Below are 23,012 nucleotides of genomic sequence, written 5' to 3'. Positions count from 1 at the left end.
CCATTTAGCCCAGTATTGTACACTCTGGCAGCTGACATCCAGGGTTTCAGGCAGCAGTTTCCCAGCTTTTTCCTGAGGATGGGAGGGATTGAAACCTTGTGCATGCAAAGTGCTAAGCTCTTTCATTAATTCAGGGATAGCCAACATGGTGCCCTCCAGAAATTGCTGGATTCCAAGCTCCCATCAGCCCCAGCCAGTGTTCAGGGATGATAGTTTTTGTAGTCCAACAATATTTGGAGAGCACGACATTGGCTCTCCCTGTGTTAATCCAGTCAGCAGAGGCCAGTTACGCATTCTTAGGGAGGGGGGAAAGAAATGTTCCCTCTTTCCACACTCTCCTTGCTCCTCATAATTGTGTGGATGACCAGGAGAAGAATAAAGGTCAAAATAAGCAAATATGTGTGAGAAACCTTCCATATAATTAAGGCATGAGAGTAAGTTCAACTCAATGGGCCTTTTAGCTGAAAAGGTCTGTGTTGTAACTCACCACTTAGGTATGTGCTCCTGAATGCATTCGGAGTCGAATGTTCTGGCTCCCAAATGATCAAAAATCAGGAGTGAGTGTTCCGGTTTTCAAATGTTCTTTTGGAAGCCGAATGTCCAACAGGGCTTCTGCAGTTTCTGATTGGCTGCAGGAGCTTTCTGCTGCCAATCAGAAACCGCACTTTGGAAGATGAATGTTTTGGAAGTCAAACAGACTTCCGGAACGGCTTCTGTTCGACTTCCAAGGTACAACCGTATTTGGGGAAATCCGTTACATCTCCCAAATGGAAATGTTTTTCCCCAAAAAAGGTGTGGTTTTGTTTTGTTTTGTTTTTTGTTTTGTCTTCCTACATTCAAAATTGCCTGCTATGTGTGTGAAAAACTGGTTCAGTTTCTTGCCTCTGGTTCTGGTTCTAGCCTCTGGTTTCTTCCTCAGTGTTAATCAAGTGGCGACCAATTTCTCTTCCTCTATGAAAGGAGCCATGCACCAGCTGCTGCTGCATGTTGAGTGGTGTGCCCCATCTGTACTAAAACAAGTGATCAAGTGGTTCTTCCTAGGCACACAGGCCGAAAGGGATGGGCTGCTGGTGGTGTAAAATAGTGCCGTGTTGAAGTTTGGTGCCAATAATATTATGTTGAAAAAATAATTTTTAACTCTGAACATTGCACAGTACAATCTCCTCTCCTTCCTTGGTGAAGTGCTTGCTAAGTCGCGGAGAAGGATGCTGGGCTGCAGGTTATTTTATTTGAAGCAACACTTCAAGTTTGTCATGGCCCTTTAAGAGGATTCACAAAATGGGCCCCCTTCCCTGTTTTGGCCCAGCGCTAACTAATTTGAAGTGTTCAAGGAAGTTCTGGTGAAGGCTTCTCTGCCTTCCTCCAGATACCTGAAATCTGGGCTGCTCCCAGCAGAGCACCCAGCAGTTGCCCGGGCCCCAGCATCTCAACAGGGCCCACGGCAAATGCCTGCCCTATAACCACAGCTCCGTTACAATAAGTGGTGAGCAGCTGGCTCTGGAAGTATCGCTTAGGGACATTGTGGGAAATTTAAACAGTGGCCTGCTACCAGGAAAGAACTTGCAGCCACCATTTTAATATCCCACAATGCCCTTTATTGAAGTTGGGGCAATGTGGAGAATTAAAAATGGCAGATCCACTGGAGGACTGACCCTTGGCACTTCTTTATGGATAAGCTAGCAGCTCTGGGGGGCAGTGTCATAGAAGGTGGTCTCCAGAGGGCAGTTTGCTGTTGGCTCTCTCAGACGTGGAAATAGTCCCGGCTCAGGGGCCTTGCTCTGTGTGTCCTCTCTGAAGCGGGCTGCACTAGGGGGACTGAAACTTCCCAGCATGCTCTGGGGTTTTGTGTGCATTAATTTGAATTAGGAAGCACACAGGTAGGAATTGTAGAGGCCCACCCCAGGTACTGAGGGTTTTGTGTCCAAGAGCATTTGGAGTTCGCACCATGCCTGACCATTGACCATGCTGACCATGGATTTCACATTCCTTATCTAGACCATGCATAAAGGTTTACAATTCCATTAGTTGTGGCAAGTGTACCATTCTTCCTCCCAGCAAGTGTGACAAGCTCCAAACTCCCTTATGATCTTAGATAGTTGTGTTGTCCTTCTGAGCCCTCTGAGCACCACAGAACCCAACACTTCTCTGCATGCAAAAGGTTCCAGGTTCAATCCCTGACATCTCTGGATAGGGCTGGGGAAGAATCCTGCCTGAAATGCTGCAGAGCCACTGTCAGGCAGTGCAGAAAATGCTGAGCTAGGTGAACCAGTGGCTTCTGCCTCTGTATAAAGCAGTTTCCTATGTTTGTAGGAACAATTCCCAGCCTGATCTTGGCTAGAGGTGAGAGCAGTTCCTGGCCTTGCGCTGCATTTTGAAGGTGCAAGGTAAGCCAAAATTTGTGCACCCCAGGCATGCACAGATGATGATTGCCCACTTTTTGTTTTTAAAACTGTGCACATTTTTCTCAAGCTTTACATTCTCCTTTTATGGCATGTGGAGCAAGGGCTCAACTCCCTCCTGGCTCTGTAAAATTCTGACTGGTTGGCAGTTCTACATAAGAACAATATATGATTAAGGAACAGCATGAGGACCTCAAGCCCCATTTCTGGGCGAACCTTCAAAACGTAGCATTGCTGGCAGTCGGATCTTAACCTGTAGCCCTTTTTTTATTAAGTACTGAGCTGAGACAGCCTTTTTGATTCCCCCTCCTCTTTGTGCTAACTGGTACAAAAGCAGAACTGTCCCTTAATCAAGGCTTGTGAAACAAGGTATTTCTCCTTTTTTTGCTGCAGGATATTTTCCCCTTCACAGTTGACTTTGCAAGTTGTGCCCCTTCTTAAGGTGTAAAATGCAGGTGTTATAGATGTTAACTGGTTTCCTCCTCCTTTTTTATTTTAAAAAAGTATTAGAAATATACTTAAAAATGCACTAAGGCCATAAGAAGGTGTCATAAAATGAATTTTTGATAATATGAATTTAGGATAAAGCAGCCTTCCCTCAGCTGGTGTATTTCAGAAGAAGGCAGGCTGAACTAGGGAGACTGAAGCTTCCCAGCATGCTCTGGGGTTTTGTGTGCATGGGACTGCAACTCCCATTGGCCCCAGCCAGCATGGTCAGTGGTGAGCGGTGATGGGAGTTGTAGGCTGAAAAAGAAAAACCTGGAAGGCACTGTTGTGGGAGGATAGATTCACAGAAGTTTCAGGCCTATTTTTCTGTTGTGGAGAAATTATAAGTGTCTGATAAATTTTGGAAATATGCTGAGTGAATAATCTCCCAGGGTTTGGGAGGATGATGGGTTAATGGACATAAAACCCAATATAGGTTAGTAATGTTGATATAATAGTTAAAAATGCCGCCTTAAACTGAGTGAAACCAGCCACGAACCTTGTGAAGTGTGTATGTCTAGGTGCAATAGCTCTCCTATATACTTGCATTTAATTGGAGCATATCCAATAGGGCACACTCCATCAACTTAGTTCCCTCCTGATGTTTGAGACTACAGGAGTTGTCATTCTAAACCAGGCATAGGCAAACTCAGCCCTCCAGATGTTTTTGGGACTACAACTCCCATGATCCCTAGCTAACAGGACCAGTAGTCAGGGATGATGGGAACTGTAGTCCCAAAACATCTGGAGGGCTGAGTTTGCCTGTGCCTGTTCTAAACTTCTGGAGGGCACCATGTTGACTGAGGCTACAACTGGGTATTTCCTCAACTTGTAGCTGATGGGAGATCAGCATTCTGAGTTGAAGCACCAATCTTCTTATGGGACGGTGGGGAAGGGAGGGAGATATATCTTCAATACGCAGCTACTGCATGTGAGCTAGCACAGTCCTCAAGTTGGCAGGAGTGGAAGATGGAGGAAGCTTGTCCTCTCCTGCTCCGGAGGGTGGGACCCGAAACCAAAGAATTCGAGTTATGAGAAAGGAGATTCTAACTTAACATCAGGAAGAAATTTCTGACAGTAGGAGCTGTTTGACAATGGAGCGGTTTTCCTCGTGAGGTTCTGGACTCTCCTTCCTTTTAAGCAGAGGATGGGTGGCCATCTGCCATGGATGCTTGAGCTGAGATTCCTGAATTGTAGGGCGATCGACTAGATGGCCCTCAGGGTTCCTGCCAACCCTATAATTCTATGATTTAATGTGTATTTAACCAATATTTAATAATGATCTCATATTTAATTTCTACTTAATTTGAATTTGATATGTGCTGATTTTGATGTTTTGCGTAAAAATTATTGATTCCAGCCAACTAAGTTCTTCCCATAGTAGACCTATTGAAACTAATGATCCTAGCTTAGCCAGTTTATTAATTTTAGTGAGTCTATTCTGAGCATGACTCTTGTTTGGTACAACCTACTTAAAATAATCAATGGTGTTTTATTTTTAAAATTTATTTTAAATATCTTATTTATTCGTTGAAAAACCCTTAAGAAAGTAGAAATGCGTCAAAATCAGTAGATATTAAATTTGAATTCAGGCATATATTAAATTATACAAAAGTGGAAAGTTGTAATTAATATATGTGAACTACAAATTCAGTAGACGTTAAGCATAAATTTGTTAGTTTAAATATATATGTTATATCCCACTTCAGCTGGGATGGGTGAATCTCTCAATTTCCATTTCTCTCAGTTTCTTATTTTATAGTCTTTTAATTCACTTCTCCACATCAGATTGCATTTTTAATATAACCTTCATCAACTTTCATCAGCATTTTGGTGTGAATTTCTCCTAATTTGTACGCATTTTTGCCTAATATAATGCATTTTTGTTTGTATTTATATGCACAGCTTCCCCAAGTATAGTATGCATTTTTGCGCGTATCATCTGGCAGGGGTGCCAACTTGAATAAAATATGATATAATTGATCACACGACATGGCACATGCACCCTATTTGAATGGGAATGCCCCTTAACTTGGGGGGGGGGGCTGGCTCAAATATTTTATTGGGGGCCGAAGGGACCTTGGCCCCTGGAGGTGACTCCTGTGTCATCTGGTTAGGGAACCGCACTGCAAAATTTGAAGAAGCGTGGAATGGAAAGGTTGGCTGCATTTCAGTTCTCCCATTGTTTGGGAAACTGCAAATTAAGCTGGTTTTCAATCCAAACTAAATCAAATTTCCTACCCAGCCGTATACTTCTGTGAGGTCGATGACTTGACAAGGCCACACATTAGAAGTCATGGCTAAATGTGAACTTCATCTCAAAAAAAGAGAGATTTCCCCCGTTCAAGTCCAACACTTGACCACTCTATCACGTTGACCCACAAGTTACAATAGCTATTGTCTGCTTCTCCTCGGAGCCTGTTTTTCTCCTGGACAATGAGTTCTCTTTTTGGCTTCTCCCCTCCCACCCCCCTGCCACTGGCATAGCTATGAGGAAGAGGGAAGGGTATAGCAAATAAGGGTCTTTTTTGTTTGAGGAACAGTGCTGCTTAAAATGTGCATTGAAAAAAAGAGGCAGAACAAGCAGGATTTCAGAAGTTCCCTTTGATTGGTCCTTGGAGCAGGCTGCAAGCATAGTATCTACATCATGGAGTTTGCATGTGGCATGCGGGAATGCATGGGCCTACAAGTGTGTTCACCACTTAAAAAAGAGATTCTGGCTGCCACTGAGCACGTTTGTGGATGGCTGGATAGATGCCACAACCGTCCACTAACTTGTCACTTCAAATAGATATTGAAAGCCTAGATCATGCTTGAAAGTTTCCTCTTCATGGGGAGTGCCAGCTGTGGCATCCCCCAAAGCAGGCATTACTTCTTCACACAGCACATAGTTAAATGATGGATTTTGCTCCCACAGGAGGCAGTGAGGGCCACCAACCTAGGTAGCTTGAAAAGAGGACTAGAGAAATACACGGAGGAGGAGCCAAGATGGCTCTGCTCTGCCTCTACAGTTGGAGGCTGGAATGCTTCTGAATTATTGTTGTTGTTGTTTAGTTGTTTAGTCGTGTCCGCCTCTTCGTGACCCCATGGACCAGAGCACGCCAGGCCCTCCTGTCTTCCACTGCCTCCCGCAGTTTGGTCAAACTCATGCTGGTAGCTTCAAGAACACTATCCAACCATCTCGTCCTCTGTCGTCCCCTTCTCCTTGTGCCCTCCATCTTTCCCAACATCAGGGTCTTTTCCAGGGAGTCTTCTCTTCTCATGAGGTGGCCAAAGTATTGGAGCCTCAGCTTCACGATCTGAATACCAGCTGCTAAAAAAAACAGAAGGGGAGAGTGTTTTTGCACTCAGGTCCTGTTTGCTGGCTTCCCACGGGCATTTGTTTGGCCACCGTGAGAACAAGATGATGGACTAGATGGACCACTGTCCTGATCCAGGAGACGTTTCTTATGTTCTTACGATGGAGGAATAATAGATTCATAGAATTGTAGCATTGGAAGGGACCCTGAGGACCATTTACTTCAGGCATCCCCAAACTCAGCCCTCCAGCTGTTTTGGGACTTACAATTCCCATCATCCCTGACCACTGGTCCTGTTAGCTAGGGATGATGGGAGTTGTAGTCCCAAAACATCAGGAGGGCTGAGTTTGGGGATGCCTGATCTAGTTCAACCCCCAGCAATGGAGGAATATGCAGCTGTCGCATACAGGGATCAAACCTGCAACCTTGGTGTTAGCAGCACGATGCTCTAACCAACTGACCTATCCAGGCTAATGGAAGAACATGACAGGTCTCAGGGCAGTTCACAGGATAAAATCATAATATAAAACACAAAATACGTAATCAAAATAAAAACACCCAGTTACCTCTCCCCCCCCCCAATTTTAGGTGCTTTGGGCCACGAGCAAAAAAGAAAAAGAAAAAGAAAACAGTGAGCCACATGGTCAAACATCTGGAAGTAGAACAACATAACGAGACATAAAGCTGTTGGTTTTGTTCTACATGGGCTAAAGCAAAGAAAAAAGAACAGAAATGGGCTGGTGTGCCAATGTAAAAGGCATCCAAACCGTGCAGCCTATTTGCACTTGGTTCACACACAGCCGCCACCCCATCCGAGTTTTCAAGCAAAGGGTGGTAAGAGTTCCTTTCTGAGCAAGCCTCCCTGCCTCTCCACTGGCATTTTGGCTTGAACCCCTGAGAGAGAGAGAAAGAGGGAGAGAACTGTCCGGGGCTTTCTTCTCAGAACAATGGGCTGCATTGATGGCCTTCTTACTCAGCAGCTCAAACCTCATTACATCTTTCAAGCAAAGGAGTCACGAACTACTGTATGGCAGGGGGAATTATGCACTTTTCAGCCATGTAGTTAAAGCTGGCATTTGAACACCACTTTGGGGGAAAGGGTTGCTATGCAGGCCATTGCCAAGCTCCAGCCAAAACAAGAGTGACATTCTTTGGGGGAGGGGGGAAGTGCAGAGAAAAACAACCCCAAAGGAATTGCCCAAGGAGATGGTCCTTTGCTGGTAACAAAGGCCTTTTGATCTTCAGAGGAAAGTTTTTGTATACTGTGCCCCAGACCTAGGGAGCCTTCTAAGGGGTTATTTGTCAGACACAAAATAAGACAACACACACATACAAAGCCATGCAATTTTGAATGATGTTCCCAGCACATGAAGGGAGCTGAAATTAAGCAGTGGATGAGGCTGACATTTAACTGCTTTGTGTACATTTGGACGGATTGCTTGGCTTCCCAATAAATCAGAAATAAAGCTAGGAAGATTGTGCTATCCCTAGTTATGGCTGTTGGTGAATAGTCACTGTTCTCATCTCATATGCATCCAAACTTTGCACAGAAATATCATAGCCATTCAGCACTGCTTGCATTTTGTGTCCTTTTAGCCCCCACAGTCTATAGCAGGGGTAGGAAACCTAAGGTCTGGGGGCCGAATGCAGCCCAATCACCTTCTCAATCCGGCCTGCAGACAGTCTGGGAATCAGCATGTTTTTACATGAGTAGAATGTGTCCTTTTATTTAAAATGCATCTCTGGGTTATTCGTGGGGCATAGGAATTCGTTCATATATTTTTTTCAAAATATAGTCTGGCCCACCACATGGTCTGAGGGATGGTGGACCGGCCCACAGCTGAAAAAGGTTGCTGACCCCTGGTCTATAGGTTTTCCTCTTTTTATCTATGTATCATCATCAACCAACAGTGATCCCAGTTCTCTAAGTAGCCAAATCCATGCACAAGATGGAAATACCACCTTGGAGGGAAACCAAAGTTTGGCAGAACACTGGGGTATGATGGAGGAACTTATGGGGGACAAAGGAATCTAGAACAGCTGAATGAGAACTGGGCATGCTCAGGGGGCACGGAATGCTGTCTGACTGTTGAGGGCTGGTGGGTAGAAAACCAGGTGAGAATGGGGATGGAAAGGAGTTCCTTGTACAGACACACTTCACGCTGCCCCATCAGGGTAACACTCCACCAATGTGGGCCCCATGCCCACAGAAAAATGAAATCTGATAAGCTTCAAAGTGTCACAGGGCTGTTTTTCTGTGGAGCATCACTGCAACCTGGAGAATGTGGAAGTGTTCATTTTTAAAGACACAATCACATGGAACCTTCAAAAAGTGCCAGAAGTACAATAGAGGCATTTTCAAATCTGACATGCTTTTATTCCCCACCCCTTCTAAATGGGAGTAACCCTTTTCTAAATAAGATACCATGCCTCCATTCGCAAATATACTTTAAGGACCACCTTACTTGGTATGTCCCAGGCTGACCACCATAATTATCTGGGGCAGCACTCTTGGTGGTCCTCCATGGACCAGAAGCACAACTCATGTCAACAAAGAATGGCGCCTTCAGTGCGGTGAACCCAGCTCTGGGTCTCCCTTCCATCAGAGGCATCACATTGTGCCTGCTGTACTTCTGATGCCTGGCCAGAATGCTTTTATTTCCAGAGGCCTCTGCACCATGAATGGTGTTCTGATGTTTTACTCTCCAGTTTCTGCATGGAAAAACTAAGGAGGAGGGAAACCTAAGCTGCCTTATGAGGACTGAGCATGCTCAGTGGCCATGGAATGCTGACTGACAGCTGGTGGGGTGGAATTCAGTTTCCTGAAAGAGGGTGTGGCTGGCTGGCTGACAATAATCCTGCAACAACACTCCACACTTGTGCAGGTCCCACTTGTTCTGTTGTGGTTTCTTTATGAATTTATTTTGTTTCTCATGAATTATTTTATTCTGTTTACCTAAAACATAAAGATGGAGCAAGGTGGACAACTCTAGGGACCACTCTAAGGAAGGCATCGGGAAGGTTGTCACCATAAATAGAGAGACCAATGCCCTACAGCCTCACTGGCTCCAAAAGATGCTTGTGTGTGTGTGTTCATGCGTACCAAGCACAATCTTGCAAGACTTTCTAGGAGTGCAACCTCTCAGCAGCTTTCAATACCACCGACCATGGTATCCATCACAGTGCTTTAAATGTATGGTGTGAATGAGACCTTAGTCAGATTATTGAGCTCAGTATTTTTGGCTTTGACTGGCAGTGTATCTCCAGAATTTCCAACAGGTCTCTCCCAGCCATACCTGGAGAAGCCAGGGATTGAATTTAAGATCTTACGCATGTGAGGCAGATGCCCTACCTCTGAGCCAAAACCTTAAACCAGAGCACTGAGCAGTCTTATTTTGAGTTGACTTACAACACCTTACAACAGGTGTGGGCAACCTTTGGTCCTCCAGATACTGGGACCAATAGCCACCCTCTCCTGGCCATTGGCCATGCTTGCTAGGGTGATGGGAGTTGTACTCCTACAACATCTGGAGGGCTAAAGATTCCCTATACCTGTGCCTCTCTTGTTTGCAAATTAAAAACTCTGCATGTAGCCAGAGGTAACTGACCCTCCTTGATTCAACCCCACTGAGGAATCTACCTGTGCCCCTTGGCTGCCTTTACCTTGTGCAATCCCAGTGGTTGCTGTAGGTCATAAATTTTTACTGCTGGCCAGCTGCAGTGTTTGTCCCTTTGACCTTCCCTATCAGGGAATTCCACAAAGCCTATATATTCTACAGTCTGTATATGTACTTAAAGCAGCTCCCAGCTCCCAAATTGCAAGCTAAACAAGTGAATAAAAAGGAGATTGTGGGTTGGTAGGTTTGGGGAGTGTCCAGTTTTTCAGCCCCCCCCCCCCCATTAAATCATCTAGGCTCCCAAATAAGTTGTGCACAGCATTTTCTTTAAGGGAAATGTGGAACGGAGAGCTGGCGTGACACAGTGGCTCAGATATGAACCAGAAATTCTCAGGTGGACATTTCTAACATACAGCGGTGCTAGGCTTAGGCAGTCTGTTATCCTTTCAGCATTCAAAATTATCCCCATATTGCAGTTGGAAGGCTAGGTCACATCCTTAAAAAGGTAAAGGACCCCTGACAGTTAAGTCCAGTCGCGAACAACTCTGGGGTTGCAGCGCTCATCTCGCTTTACTGGCCGAGGGAGCTGATGTTTGTCTGCAGAGAGTTTTTCCAGGTCATGTGGCCAGCATGGCTAAGCTGCTTCTGGCGAACAGCGCATGGAAATGCCGTTTACCTTCCTGCTGGAGCAGTACCTATTTATCTACTTGCACTTTGATGTGCTTTCGAGCTGCTAGGTTGGCAAGAGCAGGGACCGAGCTCACCACGTTGCGGGGATTCGAACTGCCGACCTTCCAATCGGCAAGCCCAAGGCTCAGTGGTTTAGACCACAGCGCCACCCGCTTCACATCCTTACCATACATTTACCATACATTTAAAGCACAGGCCTTTCCCCAGAGAATCCTGAGAACTGTATTTTAAGGGTGCTGGGAATTGTAGCCCTGTGAGGATTCTTAGATGGAAACCATGGCTTTTAAAGTGATATAAATATGCTTTAAATATATGGTGTGGATGTGGCTTAAGGCTGAGAGGGTTGCACAGGGATAGCCAAGGTGGTGCCCACTTGATATTCTTGCACCACAACTTCTGTCTTCCCTGACCATTGGTCGTACTGGCTATGAGTTGTCACATTGCTTACTCCTGGGCTAGCTTCTTGCCTAACCCTGTGGCTCACTGAATGAGTGGCAGGTGTGAGGTTTTTAAACAGGGGGGGGAGGGGTCTTTCTGGTTCATATCTCACTTCTGTCACTTGCTGAGTGTCCTTAGGTTCAGTAACACCTTTTTAGTTGAATAATATGTTTCTAATCTGGCCAAGATGCCTACTCCCTTATGAAGGGCAGTCAACACCCATATTCACTGGCCCACGTTTTAAAGTCAGCTTCAGAGATCTTACTTGTGTGACCATTTCTAAGATCAGTTTTGGCTGACAGGTGCTAGAGATAGGGCCTTCTCAGTGGTGGCTCCTATCTCATGGAATTTCCTTCAGAGAGAAAGATGCATCTGGTGCCATCAGGTCAGGATTTTAAGGATGTTTTAAAAACTTTCCCTGGTTTTTAATGAATAGTTTTGTTGTATATGCTGCTGCAGGTGTTTTTTTTATTTTCAGTTTTTGTTGGTGACTATTGAATGTAGTTGTTGTGTTTTGACTTTTTTATTGAAAACTGTCTGAATTCCATAGGTAGAACTTATTATTATTATTATTATTATTAGGTGCAAGAAAAATGTGATCTTAAATACCAAAACTTCGTTTTTAATTCTGTTCTCTCTCACACACAAAATCAAGAGAGCTGATGTAATGCACATAAAACATCATGCAGTGTTAATACCTGAAGAGAGCTCTGAATTTGCCAAGAGACTGGTGTGTACCAGACACCAGTAGTAAAAGCTCCCAGGGGGGAAAATCCTGGCAATTTGTTTTTCATAAACTTGCATGCTACTAGCTGCCTTAAGGATTTTATATACAGTGACTCTCTGTTCTCATGGAACAATCAAATGGATGAAACTTCACTGCTTTGTGTTCTGCCCCAGTAATGACTTGCATCAAAACTATGTTTTGTTTGCTCACAGATAGTGACTTTTGGAATGTGGAATCTTCCTCTGTTTTACAAGTGAACTGATTTTTAGGGGTAGGCAAGCTACTGGCCTGCTAGATCTCCTAATTTGTTTGTGTTTTACTGGGAACCTGAGGTTTGCTGGGTGCAAAATAATGGACTGGGGTGAGGGATGTACATGGATTGTTCACACATTACACTGGAAACAGGTACAGTTGCCTCTACAGATGCCCAAGCATTTGTGTGACTGTGGACTTTTTGATTTGTACAGCTCAGCTGTTGGGTACACAGACTGTGCACTCGCTGAACATTACAATTCCATAATTGCACAGTGCAACTGTTTGTGTGCTCTTGTTGAGTGCAATGTGTGAACATCTCTACAGTTAGAACGGGGGCGGGGGGGGGGCAACGACGACATGTGGCCCTCCAGATATTGCTGGAATGCATCTTCCAGCGTCCACGACCATTGACCCCCAATATCTGGCGTGTCAAAGGTTCCATATCCCAGAGTTGGAAAAGGGTGTGTCTGAACACATGCTGAGCAAAAGAGGTTGCTGTAGTAACTGAGCCTTTCCCTTAAGCTTTCTCTCCTCTGAAATAGCCAATATCTTGGATCATATCTGATTCTCTGCAGAGGGTATCTCTTTTGAATCCCGTCTCAGGGGAGGCTCATCCGTTAGGGCAAATGGAGCGGCAGTGCCCCACCAATTTCAGTCTGCCCTCATCCAGCCTCCACCTGCCTGGTTTCTTCCATACAGCCAGTTCAGTGTCACAAAGCCACATCCACACCATACATTTAAAGCAGCATCGTGCCACTTTAAACAGCCATGGCTTCAGCCAAAGAATCCTGGGAATTGTAGTTTGCTAAGGATGCTGAGAGTTGTTGGGAGACCCCTTTGTCCCTTTCTCAGAACTACAGTTCCCAGAGTACTCTGGGACGAGGGATTGATTGTTAAATAGCTCTGGGAATTGTAGCTTTCTCGGGGGAATAGGGGCTTTCTAATGGTTCTCAGCACCTTTATCAAACTACACTTCCCGGGATTCTTTGTGGGAACCCATGGCTGTGTAAAATGGTATCATAGTGCTTTTAAATGGATCGTACAGATGGCGGGGGGGGGGTCTGTTTTTTCAGTGGAGGCTGGTCTGTTAGGGCAAATGGGGCCCGACCATTTACAGATCCTTGGAGAGCAGGAAGACCAGCACCAGAAAGCTTATTGTTTTTTTAACTCCTGTTTTGCTTTAAGGCTAGATTGTTGTTGTTGTGATCTTTTTGTCACTTTTCAATTTACTGACATGTTCTGTACTTTATATTTGAATCTCCAAAGCCCCGAATTTTGATCTTTTGAATGTTTTCTCAGAGCTACTTTCTGAGAGCACAGCTCATTGTGGAAAAGCGGCATTTAAGTACTGTAAACTCAATCAATCAATCAATCAATCTCAGTCTGCCCTGAGACCCATTTTACAAGCCTTTTCTTAACCCTTGCAGAACTTAGCAGGGAGGAGGATTGTGGCAAAGCCAGAATTTGTTGACTCAGCCCATAATGGACTCTGGTTCTCCTTGTTGTCACCCTCCCTACCTGCTGCCCAGCCCCTTCAAGGGAGCACAGTCCCCACTAAGTCTCTTTTCAGGTTAACATCTTTTCCTTTCCTTTCCTTTCCTTTTTGCTGGATTTGCAGAAACTCGGCCTTGATTAAAACCACATGTCTTCCCTGTCAGGGTTTCCTACTAGGAAATGCTACATTTGAAGGGATATCTAACTTCTTTTGTGTTTCAACATGTAGCTTTTGGGGGGCAATTCAAAGTGGATATGACAACCTCTGAGATTCACAGCTTTTCATTAACAAGAAAGGAGTTATGCATGCACTGCTGAAACGAGAGCAGGGTGGGCAATGAAATAATGAATGTGGTGTTATATGCAGATTAAAAAACCCAATAATTTTATTCTTGTAAAACTGGCTATTAGGACATTGTTCAGTTCAGGGGACTTTTTTATGAGCTGTTCCTGGTGCAGACGAGTACCCACTGCTTTGGGGCAGGCTTCACCAGCTGGTGCCCTCCAGAAGTTTTGAACTAGAACTCCCTTCAGCCCCAGCTAGTGTACTGATGGGGGCTTGGGGGGGCATATGCCAGTGCAGAGGCATGGCATGGTTGTGGCCAGGGACAAAAATAGGCAGAGCAAAAAACAAGAGGTTTCTCTGTGTTCACACACACACACACACACACACACACACACACACACTCCTCCATTCAGGTAAGGAAGAGGCCTTACCAGCCAGGCAAGACCACTCAAGGAGGGTTTGAGGAACACCCAGGGCAGGATTTGGCCTGGGGTGGGGCCCAAACCTGCGCAAAGTCCCATGGGTCAAGTGGAGAGGGCTGGAGTCAGCCCCGGAGCTGAGCTTCCCCACCTCTGCAGCCAGCTGTAGTTTGGCTTCTTACCATGTGACATGTGAACCAGGCCAGTATCTGTTTAGACTGTAATTCTCTATTGTTTTTACAGACATTTTTCTTGATAAAAGGGTCTCCTTGAAATGTGTTGGGAACCATCTGTACATGTGCAGCTATCTTTTATTATATATTTTGGATTTTTTAAAATGACTCTTATCGATCCTCACTGTTTGTGTTCCCGTGTGAATCTGCCCTGAGCATATCCAGAACCAAGGAAGGGAAAATAATAAATGATAGCAATTCTGCACAATTCTGTTAACACTGGAGTTATTTTAGACACATGCATGACTCTATGATTCTATGAGGCATACAAATGATTGGAAGGAACAGGATGTGTATTACTAGCTAAAAACACAGCTAGGCCATCATTTTTCTTAATTTGGATTGAAGCTGGTTTCGGGGAAAGTGCATCAAAATGCAAAATGCAGTATTTAATAAGAAACAACAAGATAGATACAGGTTGTGGCTAACGCTCCGTATAAACCGCTTCTAAGACCAATATTGGGTCATAGAGTAAATGGGAGTGTGTTTAAAGGCTAGTATATGTAGAAACTTAAAATAACTGCATTTTGACCCAGGCCCCGCCCACTGGGAAGAATCCAAGCAGCTTGTTTGTTGCCATATTTGAAAGGAAACTTGAGTGTATTGTTTCCTGTGTGGTAAACCACAGTCCATTTGTTTATATTGGCTCAACGCCAGGAAGTAACATACCTCAATATAAATGCACCTGGTTCTTGTAGATTGGTGCATAAATGTCCTCAGAAGCATGTGTTTTTATTCTTCTCCCATGGGGATATATCATTGTCGAAGCCTGTCTGATGAGGAGAGGCCAGTCAGAGTTATTTCTGTACAATCTGATTCCTGCTTTATGCATGCGGAGTGGAGGTGACACCCACACCAGGCGTGCAAAGCGCTGGGCTTCCCCCAAGAATGCTGGAAAAAACTGGCCTGACCGAGTTTGCTCACCGAGTTGGTGCCCAAGGAGGGACTTGAACTTGGCGACTGTTGCCTTGTCTCCAAGAGGCTCAGTGGTAGAGCATCTCCTTTGCATGCAGAAGGTCCCAGGTTCAGTCTCTGGTATCTCCTTGTAGTGCTGGGACTGTTCCTTGGAGAGCGACTGCCAGTCAGTGTGCAGACAACATGGAACTAGATAGGAAGCTGCCTCCTGTAGAGTCAGAGCATTGGCCTGTCTTCTCCAAGGACCTCACATGCATTGCTCACTCATAACTTTGATCCTGTCAACAAGCCTGCGAGACTAAGAGAGAGAGAGAGAGAATGTGTAACTGGCCTTATGATTTTCATGGCTGGCTGAGGGAGTGTGTGTGTGTGTGTGTGTACACACCCCAACAACATTTCTAGGCTGGCTAGATTGAGAGATGGCTCTGGCCCAAAGTCTGGCACCTGGTCTTACAAGGCTTTAAAAATTACTCTCTGTTACCTCTTTAGGCTGATTTTTCTTTTTTCTTTTAAATCTCTCCTACAATAACAACTCTAAGAGCAAAAATGCTCACTTGAGCCTTTTTTTAAAAAGGCCAGTTTTATTTCACAGCAGAAAGTTTTCATTTTTCTCTCGGTAGCAGGTCTTGGAAACATCTGGGGAGTTCATTAGACTCCTGATGGATTACAAACAGCTGTGTGCCCTGGATTAAATGCTCTGGGTGGTGTTCAACTAAGTTTCTCTCAGAGTTAGACCTACTGAAATGAATGAGCCTAGCTTAGTCATGTCCATTAATTTCAAAGAGTCTACTCTTGAGTAAAACTTGGTTGACTGCAACCCTCTGTCTCCTTGCTTTGTTCTTAGCTCAAATCAGGGCTGGCACCAGACTTCAGGGGGCTTTCTCCCTAGTATCCACCAGGTGGGATTATTCTTTATTTCTTATTTCTTTCTCTCCCTTGAGATGAGTCCAGGGCAATGTACCAACAAGTATGTGAAGAAAATACAATAAAACACTGTTCAAACGTATACAGTGGAACCTCGGATTATGTACCGTCCGCCTTATGAATGCTTTGGGTAACGAGCTCTGCTAACCCAGAAGTAGATGCTCCGGGTTGTGAACTTTGCCCCAGGATGCAAGCGGAAGTCGCACGCCTGCGGCGTGGCGGCAGCAGGAGGCCCCATTAGCGAATGCGCGCCTGAGGTTAAGAAGGGACCTCTGGAATGAATTAAGTTCGTAACCGGAGGTATCACTGTATACACTTACAAGCTTCTAGCATATCAGAACAAACAAAAATACCTACATTATATGAAGCATCATCTATTACCTAGTTGCTTCCAATGCCTTGTGAATTCATCTCTCTGTTTGTTTATGCCTTCCCTGACCCACAAGACTGAATCCTGATATTTCTGAATTCCTGTTTCTCCCTGTCCCTGGTTTTATAATGCTGCTTTTCAGTTTTCAGAAGATTGTATCAAACTAAGTGTTACTCAGAATAAACCCATAAAGTTAATGGACGTAACAGCCACATCTGAGTAGAACTAACTTTGGAGACAACCCATTATGCTTCTTATTGCACATTCATGATGATTTGTGCTCATGATGGCTATCAGGATAGTCATATGCAATCCCTCTTCCAATAAAAGTTTTTGGGAGTCGTGCCACTGCTTCATTCCCAGTCAGTGAATATCCTTCCAAAGTCCTGTATTTATTTAATACCACAAATATTCTGGTTTATGTTTATTTCACTCTTGTTGTGCTGTCGTTTCTCTGGACAGCAATCATGTGGTAGCATTGAGAGAAAAATCACAGGACAGACTAAAGCAGAATAACTGCACTATTATTGTTGCATAAGAAAGACCTCTGCAATAAGACACAAATCTGAAGGGACCCATTTGTTTTTATATTTTTTTTTCTATATTGCATAGGCTGTGTGTTGTTGTTTTTACAGTAAGCAGTTAAGAAATCCTTTTAAATAAATATGGTCCAGGAACAGCCATAGCTAACTTTCAGTGTACGTTGAGGGGTGGCCCTCTAAAAATTTCCACAATACCCTGAAGCGCCACAGGGTGAGAATTTTTTAAATAGTGGCTTGTAGCACTTCCCCTGGCAACAGCCTTAGGATGTTGGATACAGAAGCCAGCCCTGATCTCAATTATTAACTATTTGGTTCTGTCCCCCCCCCCCCCCTTTCTCAGCCATCTACAATTATGATGCCGTCCAAGATGTCGAGCTGTCCTTGCAGGTTGGTGATACAGTTCACATCCTGGAGATGTATGAAGGTAAGCAGGCACTGGATTGCTGGGATAGGATGGGAGGGTTCCCGATTATACCCCTTCTCTGTTTATTCCAGATTTAAGAGTTAAATCTTTGGGGAAATGCCCTAAAAACTAGCAAAAAAGAAGCCCAAAGGCTGATGCATATACAAATGATTTGCTTTGTCAGTTCCAAAAAATGTGTTTGGTAAGCTCCAAAGTAGATTGAAAAATATTGGATCAGCCATGTTTGTTCAGATATGGGAACATAGGAAACGGCCTTATACAGAGTCTGTTGGTGCCTCCGTTCAGTGTTGTCTAGAATGACTGGTAGTGGTCCTGTAGGATTTCAGAAAACGGTCTTTTGCAGCCCTAGTTGAGATGTCAGGGATGGAATTTAGGAAGCTGGCTTATGCTGAGACAGGCCATTGATCCATCATAAGAAGATAAGAAGAGCCTGCTGATCAGGCCAATGGCCCATTTAGTCTGAGATCATGTTCTCACAGTGGTCAGCCAGATGCCCATTGGACATCTGAAAGCAGGACCTGATTGCAACAGTACTCTCTTCACATGCAGTTTCCAGCAGCTGATCTTCAGAAACTGATACTGCCTCCAACAGTGGAGTTGGAGCATGGCCACCATGGCTCGTGTGGTCAACATTGTATTGTATTGCCTGCATCAGTATTGTCTACAAACTGATTGGCAGCCGCTCTCCACGGTTTCAGACCAAGGTCTCTCCAAACCCTGCTGGGGATTGTACCTGTGACGCCTTGCTCAGTGGAAAGGGTTTAGTTCTACATCCGTCATCACCATTAGCAGCAGTAAACTGAAACATCCTGACACAAAGCTCCTTTGGTAATGCTAGCAAGGAAAACCAGCTGCTTGCTTAGCACTTCAGCAAGACAATTGGTTTCTTTTCACTTTGCGTTGACCTTGACACTGGAGATAGGGAGACAGAGCCTTTGTGTCAAAAGAGATTATGTTGCTGATGGGTGTATTTAAGAGGAGTGTTTTTGTAGAAGATTTGAAATGCAGAAGGGCCCAAAGCATTAGATGACCTTGCAAGCGGGGAAGAGAGAGGGAGAGAGGGAGAGAACATAAATCGCTGTTTTTCTGGGAAATTGAATGTGTCTTTTCTTTTTCCTCCAAAAAAGATTTTAAAAATTATTCTTAAGAAGATTTATTTTTCCTTTCTATTCTAGGCTACAGATACGGTTTGACATTTGGTTATGGGTCACCACATGTAATGCCATATTAGCTTTGTGGATATTATTTTAGTTCAATTTATGCACATCACACATGTACCCCAGAGACTTCGTCATTGAATTTTATTTCCATTAATTTCTAACTTCGCCTGACCCTATTGATGTGCAGTATTGATTGTACCCCTTATTAGGTTTTCTGTAGCAAAAGAGTTTTCCACAAATGCTTAAAAACTATTATTTAAAATAATAGCAATCACAAAAGTAATTAGAAATAACAGCAGCAACAAAATAATTTATGTGAGATGGTTCTGGTTTGGACAAGCTAGTGATCCTATGACATTGTTCAATTCAGTGAGGATTTCGTTTATTTCAAGAGGCCCTGACTAATCTATTCGAGTTTCAATAATGTCTAATAAATCCACGCTGATAGCCTCTGCTGATTCACCTCTTCAGCAGGTGAATTGAACCCTTAGCCTGTAATCTTGCGAACATCCTTCCCTGCGAATAGGTCTCACTGAACTCAGCTGGGCCTGCTTCTGAGGCAGATATGTCTAACATTGCAGCTGTCTTGTGCCATTTAGGGTTTCAGTCCTGTACACCAGCTTTTCCCATCTTGGAGCCCAGGTTGTTGGACTACAACTCCCATCATCCCTGGTTGTTTGTAGTCCAGCATCAAAGGGAGGGCACCAGGTTGGAGAAGTCCACTGTATACAACTACTTGGAAGTAAGCCCCATTGACCCCAATGATGCTTACTTTTGAGTAGGCAGGACTGCAACCTACTTTGTGTTGCTTAAGGCTGTAGCCCTGCGCATGATTCCCTGGGATGAGCTCCACTGAACATGGCAGGGCTTACTTGCAAGTAACAATACATTGAATTGTACCATTAGAGGATCCCAAAGAGTGGTCTGCAGACCACCAGCAGTCCATGAGCTTTATGCGTCTGGTCCCTGGAACTGACACTGGTGGTGGAGGAGAAGGCTGGGCCTTTCTCAGTGGAAGGCATGGCGAGAGATGGTCACAAGTGGGGAAGAGAGCTAGTCAAGGCATTTGAAAGGAACTGAGAGTCAATACATGGGAATGAAGCAAGCATCAAGAAAGAGTAAAGGAAGCTAACGAGAGCCCATGCACAGCACATTACAATTCCTAAACAGGCAGAAAAATCATTGTAATGTGCCAAGACCCTCAGCCATTTTCAAGTGGTCTGGGGGGAGGGGAGTTTGACGACCACTATATATAAGGATCATTTATATTTGAACATTTGATTTCTGATGATAAAAGCACATTTTCTATCTTTCTTCTTCTTTGTCTCCATCTCCTTGGCAGATTGGTACAGAGGATACACTCTTCGGAATAAATCCAAAAAGGTACTTCATCTATCCCCATTCAGTTATGTGTTTATATTAAAATGCATCAGATCTGTTGTGAAAATGCTCTTAGTAAAAGTTATGTCACCTTTCTCTCTCATATCTTCCAAACTTTGATGACAATGGTCAATAAATATTTCCTGAGTGGTGGGGGCTCTTCTGTTTTGTAGCCATATAGCAAAAACATGAATATTTGATACTGGGTGAGGAAATGAGCATTGTGAGGATTAGGCTGCCCAATTTCAGTGTTAATTTAAAAGCCCCCACTTGTTTCAGAAGTAGTCTTCAGATTCTGTGGGAGGCACTGGGTGGAATCTGGAAGGAGGCAGGAAGCAGCGAAGCACAATTTGCAGTGGTTAGTGGGTGGAATGTCAGAGCCGCACGTAGCTCTTCAGCTGCCTTCAATACTCAGAGAAGCAAAACAGATTATGCAGAATAAATTAAGTCTGTGATGGAACAATCTCACATTGTTGGATTAAGCAAAGCAAAACCTTGTTACTTCGTGATGAACAAACTGCAGATATGTTGCTTGGAGTCCACCCCGACTTCCAAACCTTTGATTAGAAACAAAGGCTCTTTTCGGGTGGATGCAATGTAGTGGGATCACACAGTGGGCCACACCCGCATCTTACGGTTGTCCAGTTGGTCTCCTGAACAGATCGTATGCATTTAAGCTCTGCGTGCATGTTTTTGGGATCCTGCAAAAAAAGAGTTGGACAAGAATACAGAAAATCCTCTGGGCAGTTTGTCTGGGCATACCAATTGAAGTTATGTTGGTCTGGAGTGGGCCCTGCTTCCACGTTCCTGCTTTCCACTTATTCACGGTACCCAGTTTTCTTGACTAAAAAGAGTTAGATGTGGTTGCCATGCAGAACATCCATGTCATGCAGCCATGTCAACATTTTTTTAAAGGAATCGCAACCATCAACAGCATTTCAAGATCTTGAATTCTGCTCCTTCAAGAAAGCTCTTGCATAATTGCATTTTCAGTTCGTGCCAGTGGGTATTTTGGTGGTAGATATAATTTCAGTAGATGGGTGGTTGTGTGTATGCCAGCAAAATGTAATTGAAGATATAATTCATTATAGTCTATGACACACTCTGTATGAGGAGATAAAGAAAAAATACCATCAGGCTTTCACAGACTTGCTGGCCTAGTTGGATAAATGTATAACCTGTAAGATAGTATTGTTTGCTTTTGCAGCTGAAAAATGTTAAAACCAAGCCTGTGCAGCCAGTAGGGATGAAGAAAAATGTTGCTCTGTTCACATTGGAAGGGAATCAACTTAATTCCCAACGTAACTATGGAACATAGTTTTCTGTCAGATTTCGCACTTCTCCGAATTTTGCAATAAAGTTCTCAGCTCAACATCATACCAAAATGATGGAGGGAAGGACTTGCATATTTTAAGATAAAATAGGTTGTATTCAACTAGCTTATGCTCAGAGTAGACTCACTGAAATTAATGGACCTACATTAGCCACATGTATTAATTTCATTTGGTGTGTTCTGAGTATATTTAACATTGGCTACAACCCAATATGCTTAGAAGTGCTTACCTTAAGACAAAATTTTCATATGTATTTAAAAATAGAAATGTTTATATGTATTTATTTATTTATTTATTTATTTTAAAAAAGATACCTGAAGATTAATGAAGAAACAGGGCAGAACAGATTGGAAAGAAATTGATCTGTTAATCGCTAGCAGTCAGTGGTTGGTACATGGTGATATTTATGACAGGTACCTTTGGCCCTTTAGATGCTGTTTGACTCTACCTCCCATCAGTCCCAGCCAGCAAGTTCAATGGTTCAGAGATGATGGAACTTGCCCATGTCTTTTCTAGAGTATTGACCCCTCTCTTCTGCAACTGGCAAATGAACACATATTTCTTGCTTTCATAAACTTGCTCAGCTTAACTTTTTGGCTTCTTGACAATGGTTCTACTCAACAAATGAGTCAGAATAGAAATTTAATGTACCTAAGTTAGACCTGTCTATTAATTCCAGTAGGTCTGCTTTGAGTAAGACTAGCACTAGATACAACCCAATGTACTGTACTGGGTCTTTGTTTTTCAATTGCCAGATTGCAAAAGGAGCAGTCTTTTATTGTGGGACAGCTTTCTGCTTTAAAATTCCATTTTCTAATATTTGCATCCAAACTGTGTATGGGCTGGAAAGGTTCCCTTGAATTTCCATGAAAAGCAGGCCAACATTTGACAAGATAGCTTTTCTATCTTGGAGTGAGTTCACTGTGTCAAAGTGGGATAATCAATGCCTTCAACTGCTTTGGAACTGTTTGCTTATTGACATTCCCCTCGAAATGCAGTGTCCCTGGGCCTCTTCTATGGAAATTATCGGCAAACATCAAACTTAAAACTAGTGCATGGCTGTAGGATTAAGCTTTCTGTGCTTCTCAGATCTTCAATTCACAAATCATTTATCGTCTGGGAAGGCTTCCTTCCTGTGGGGTTTGTGCCTAATGCTGTTGGCGTCTGAGCTGTTAATGGATGATAAGCAATTAGTTCCAGAAAAATCAAATGCTTAAAAGGTCTTATAACTGACACCTGGCTGTAAATTGCAGAGAGTATCAGAAAGTAGGAATGGTGGAAGAAATGAAAACTCTTCTTTTAAAGCGGGGAGGTGTAACTTGTGGCCGTAGGGCTGCCTCTGGCCCTTGGCCAGTTTCATGTGGCCCTTGGGCTAATTTAATGCAGTGGCTAGGAATGGGGAAAGAGTGAGAAAAGGAGTGAAATAAAGGGAAGAGAGAGTAGTACCACCCACCTTAGTCTTTACTCCCCACCATCACCACCATTACATGAGTCTGACCAAACTGCGGGAGGCAGTGGAAGACAGGAGGGCCTGGCGTGCTCTGGTCCATGGGGTCACGAAGAGTCGGACACGACTAAACGACTAAACAACAACAAAATCACCACCATTGGTATGTGGCC

The 23,012-nt window shown here is 43.9% G+C and overlaps 1 protein-coding gene across 2 annotated transcripts in view; it reads left to right on the top strand.

Annotated features, from left to right (window-relative positions):
- Nucleotides 1–23,012, top strand: part of DOCK5 (dedicator of cytokinesis 5) — a 144,827-nt gene that overhangs the window by 20,196 nt on the left and 101,619 nt on the right. For both annotated transcript variants that reach the window (XM_079954907.1, XM_079954908.1), the window contains exons 2-3: nt 17,435–17,518; nt 20,021–20,061. In XM_079954907.1, coding sequence (XP_079811033.1) covers nt 17,435–17,518; nt 20,021–20,061 — 125 coding nt within the window. The remainder of the gene's footprint in view (nt 1–17,434; nt 17,519–20,020; nt 20,062–23,012) is intronic.

The sequence above is a fragment of the Podarcis cretensis genome, assembly GCF_951804945.1.
Source record: "Podarcis cretensis genome assembly, chromosome: 15".
NCBI classification, from domain to species: domain Eukaryota; kingdom Metazoa; phylum Chordata; class Lepidosauria; order Squamata; family Lacertidae; genus Podarcis; species Podarcis cretensis.
Note: the sequence above shows the minus strand (reverse complement) of the source record. Positions and strands in the feature narration are given on the sequence as shown.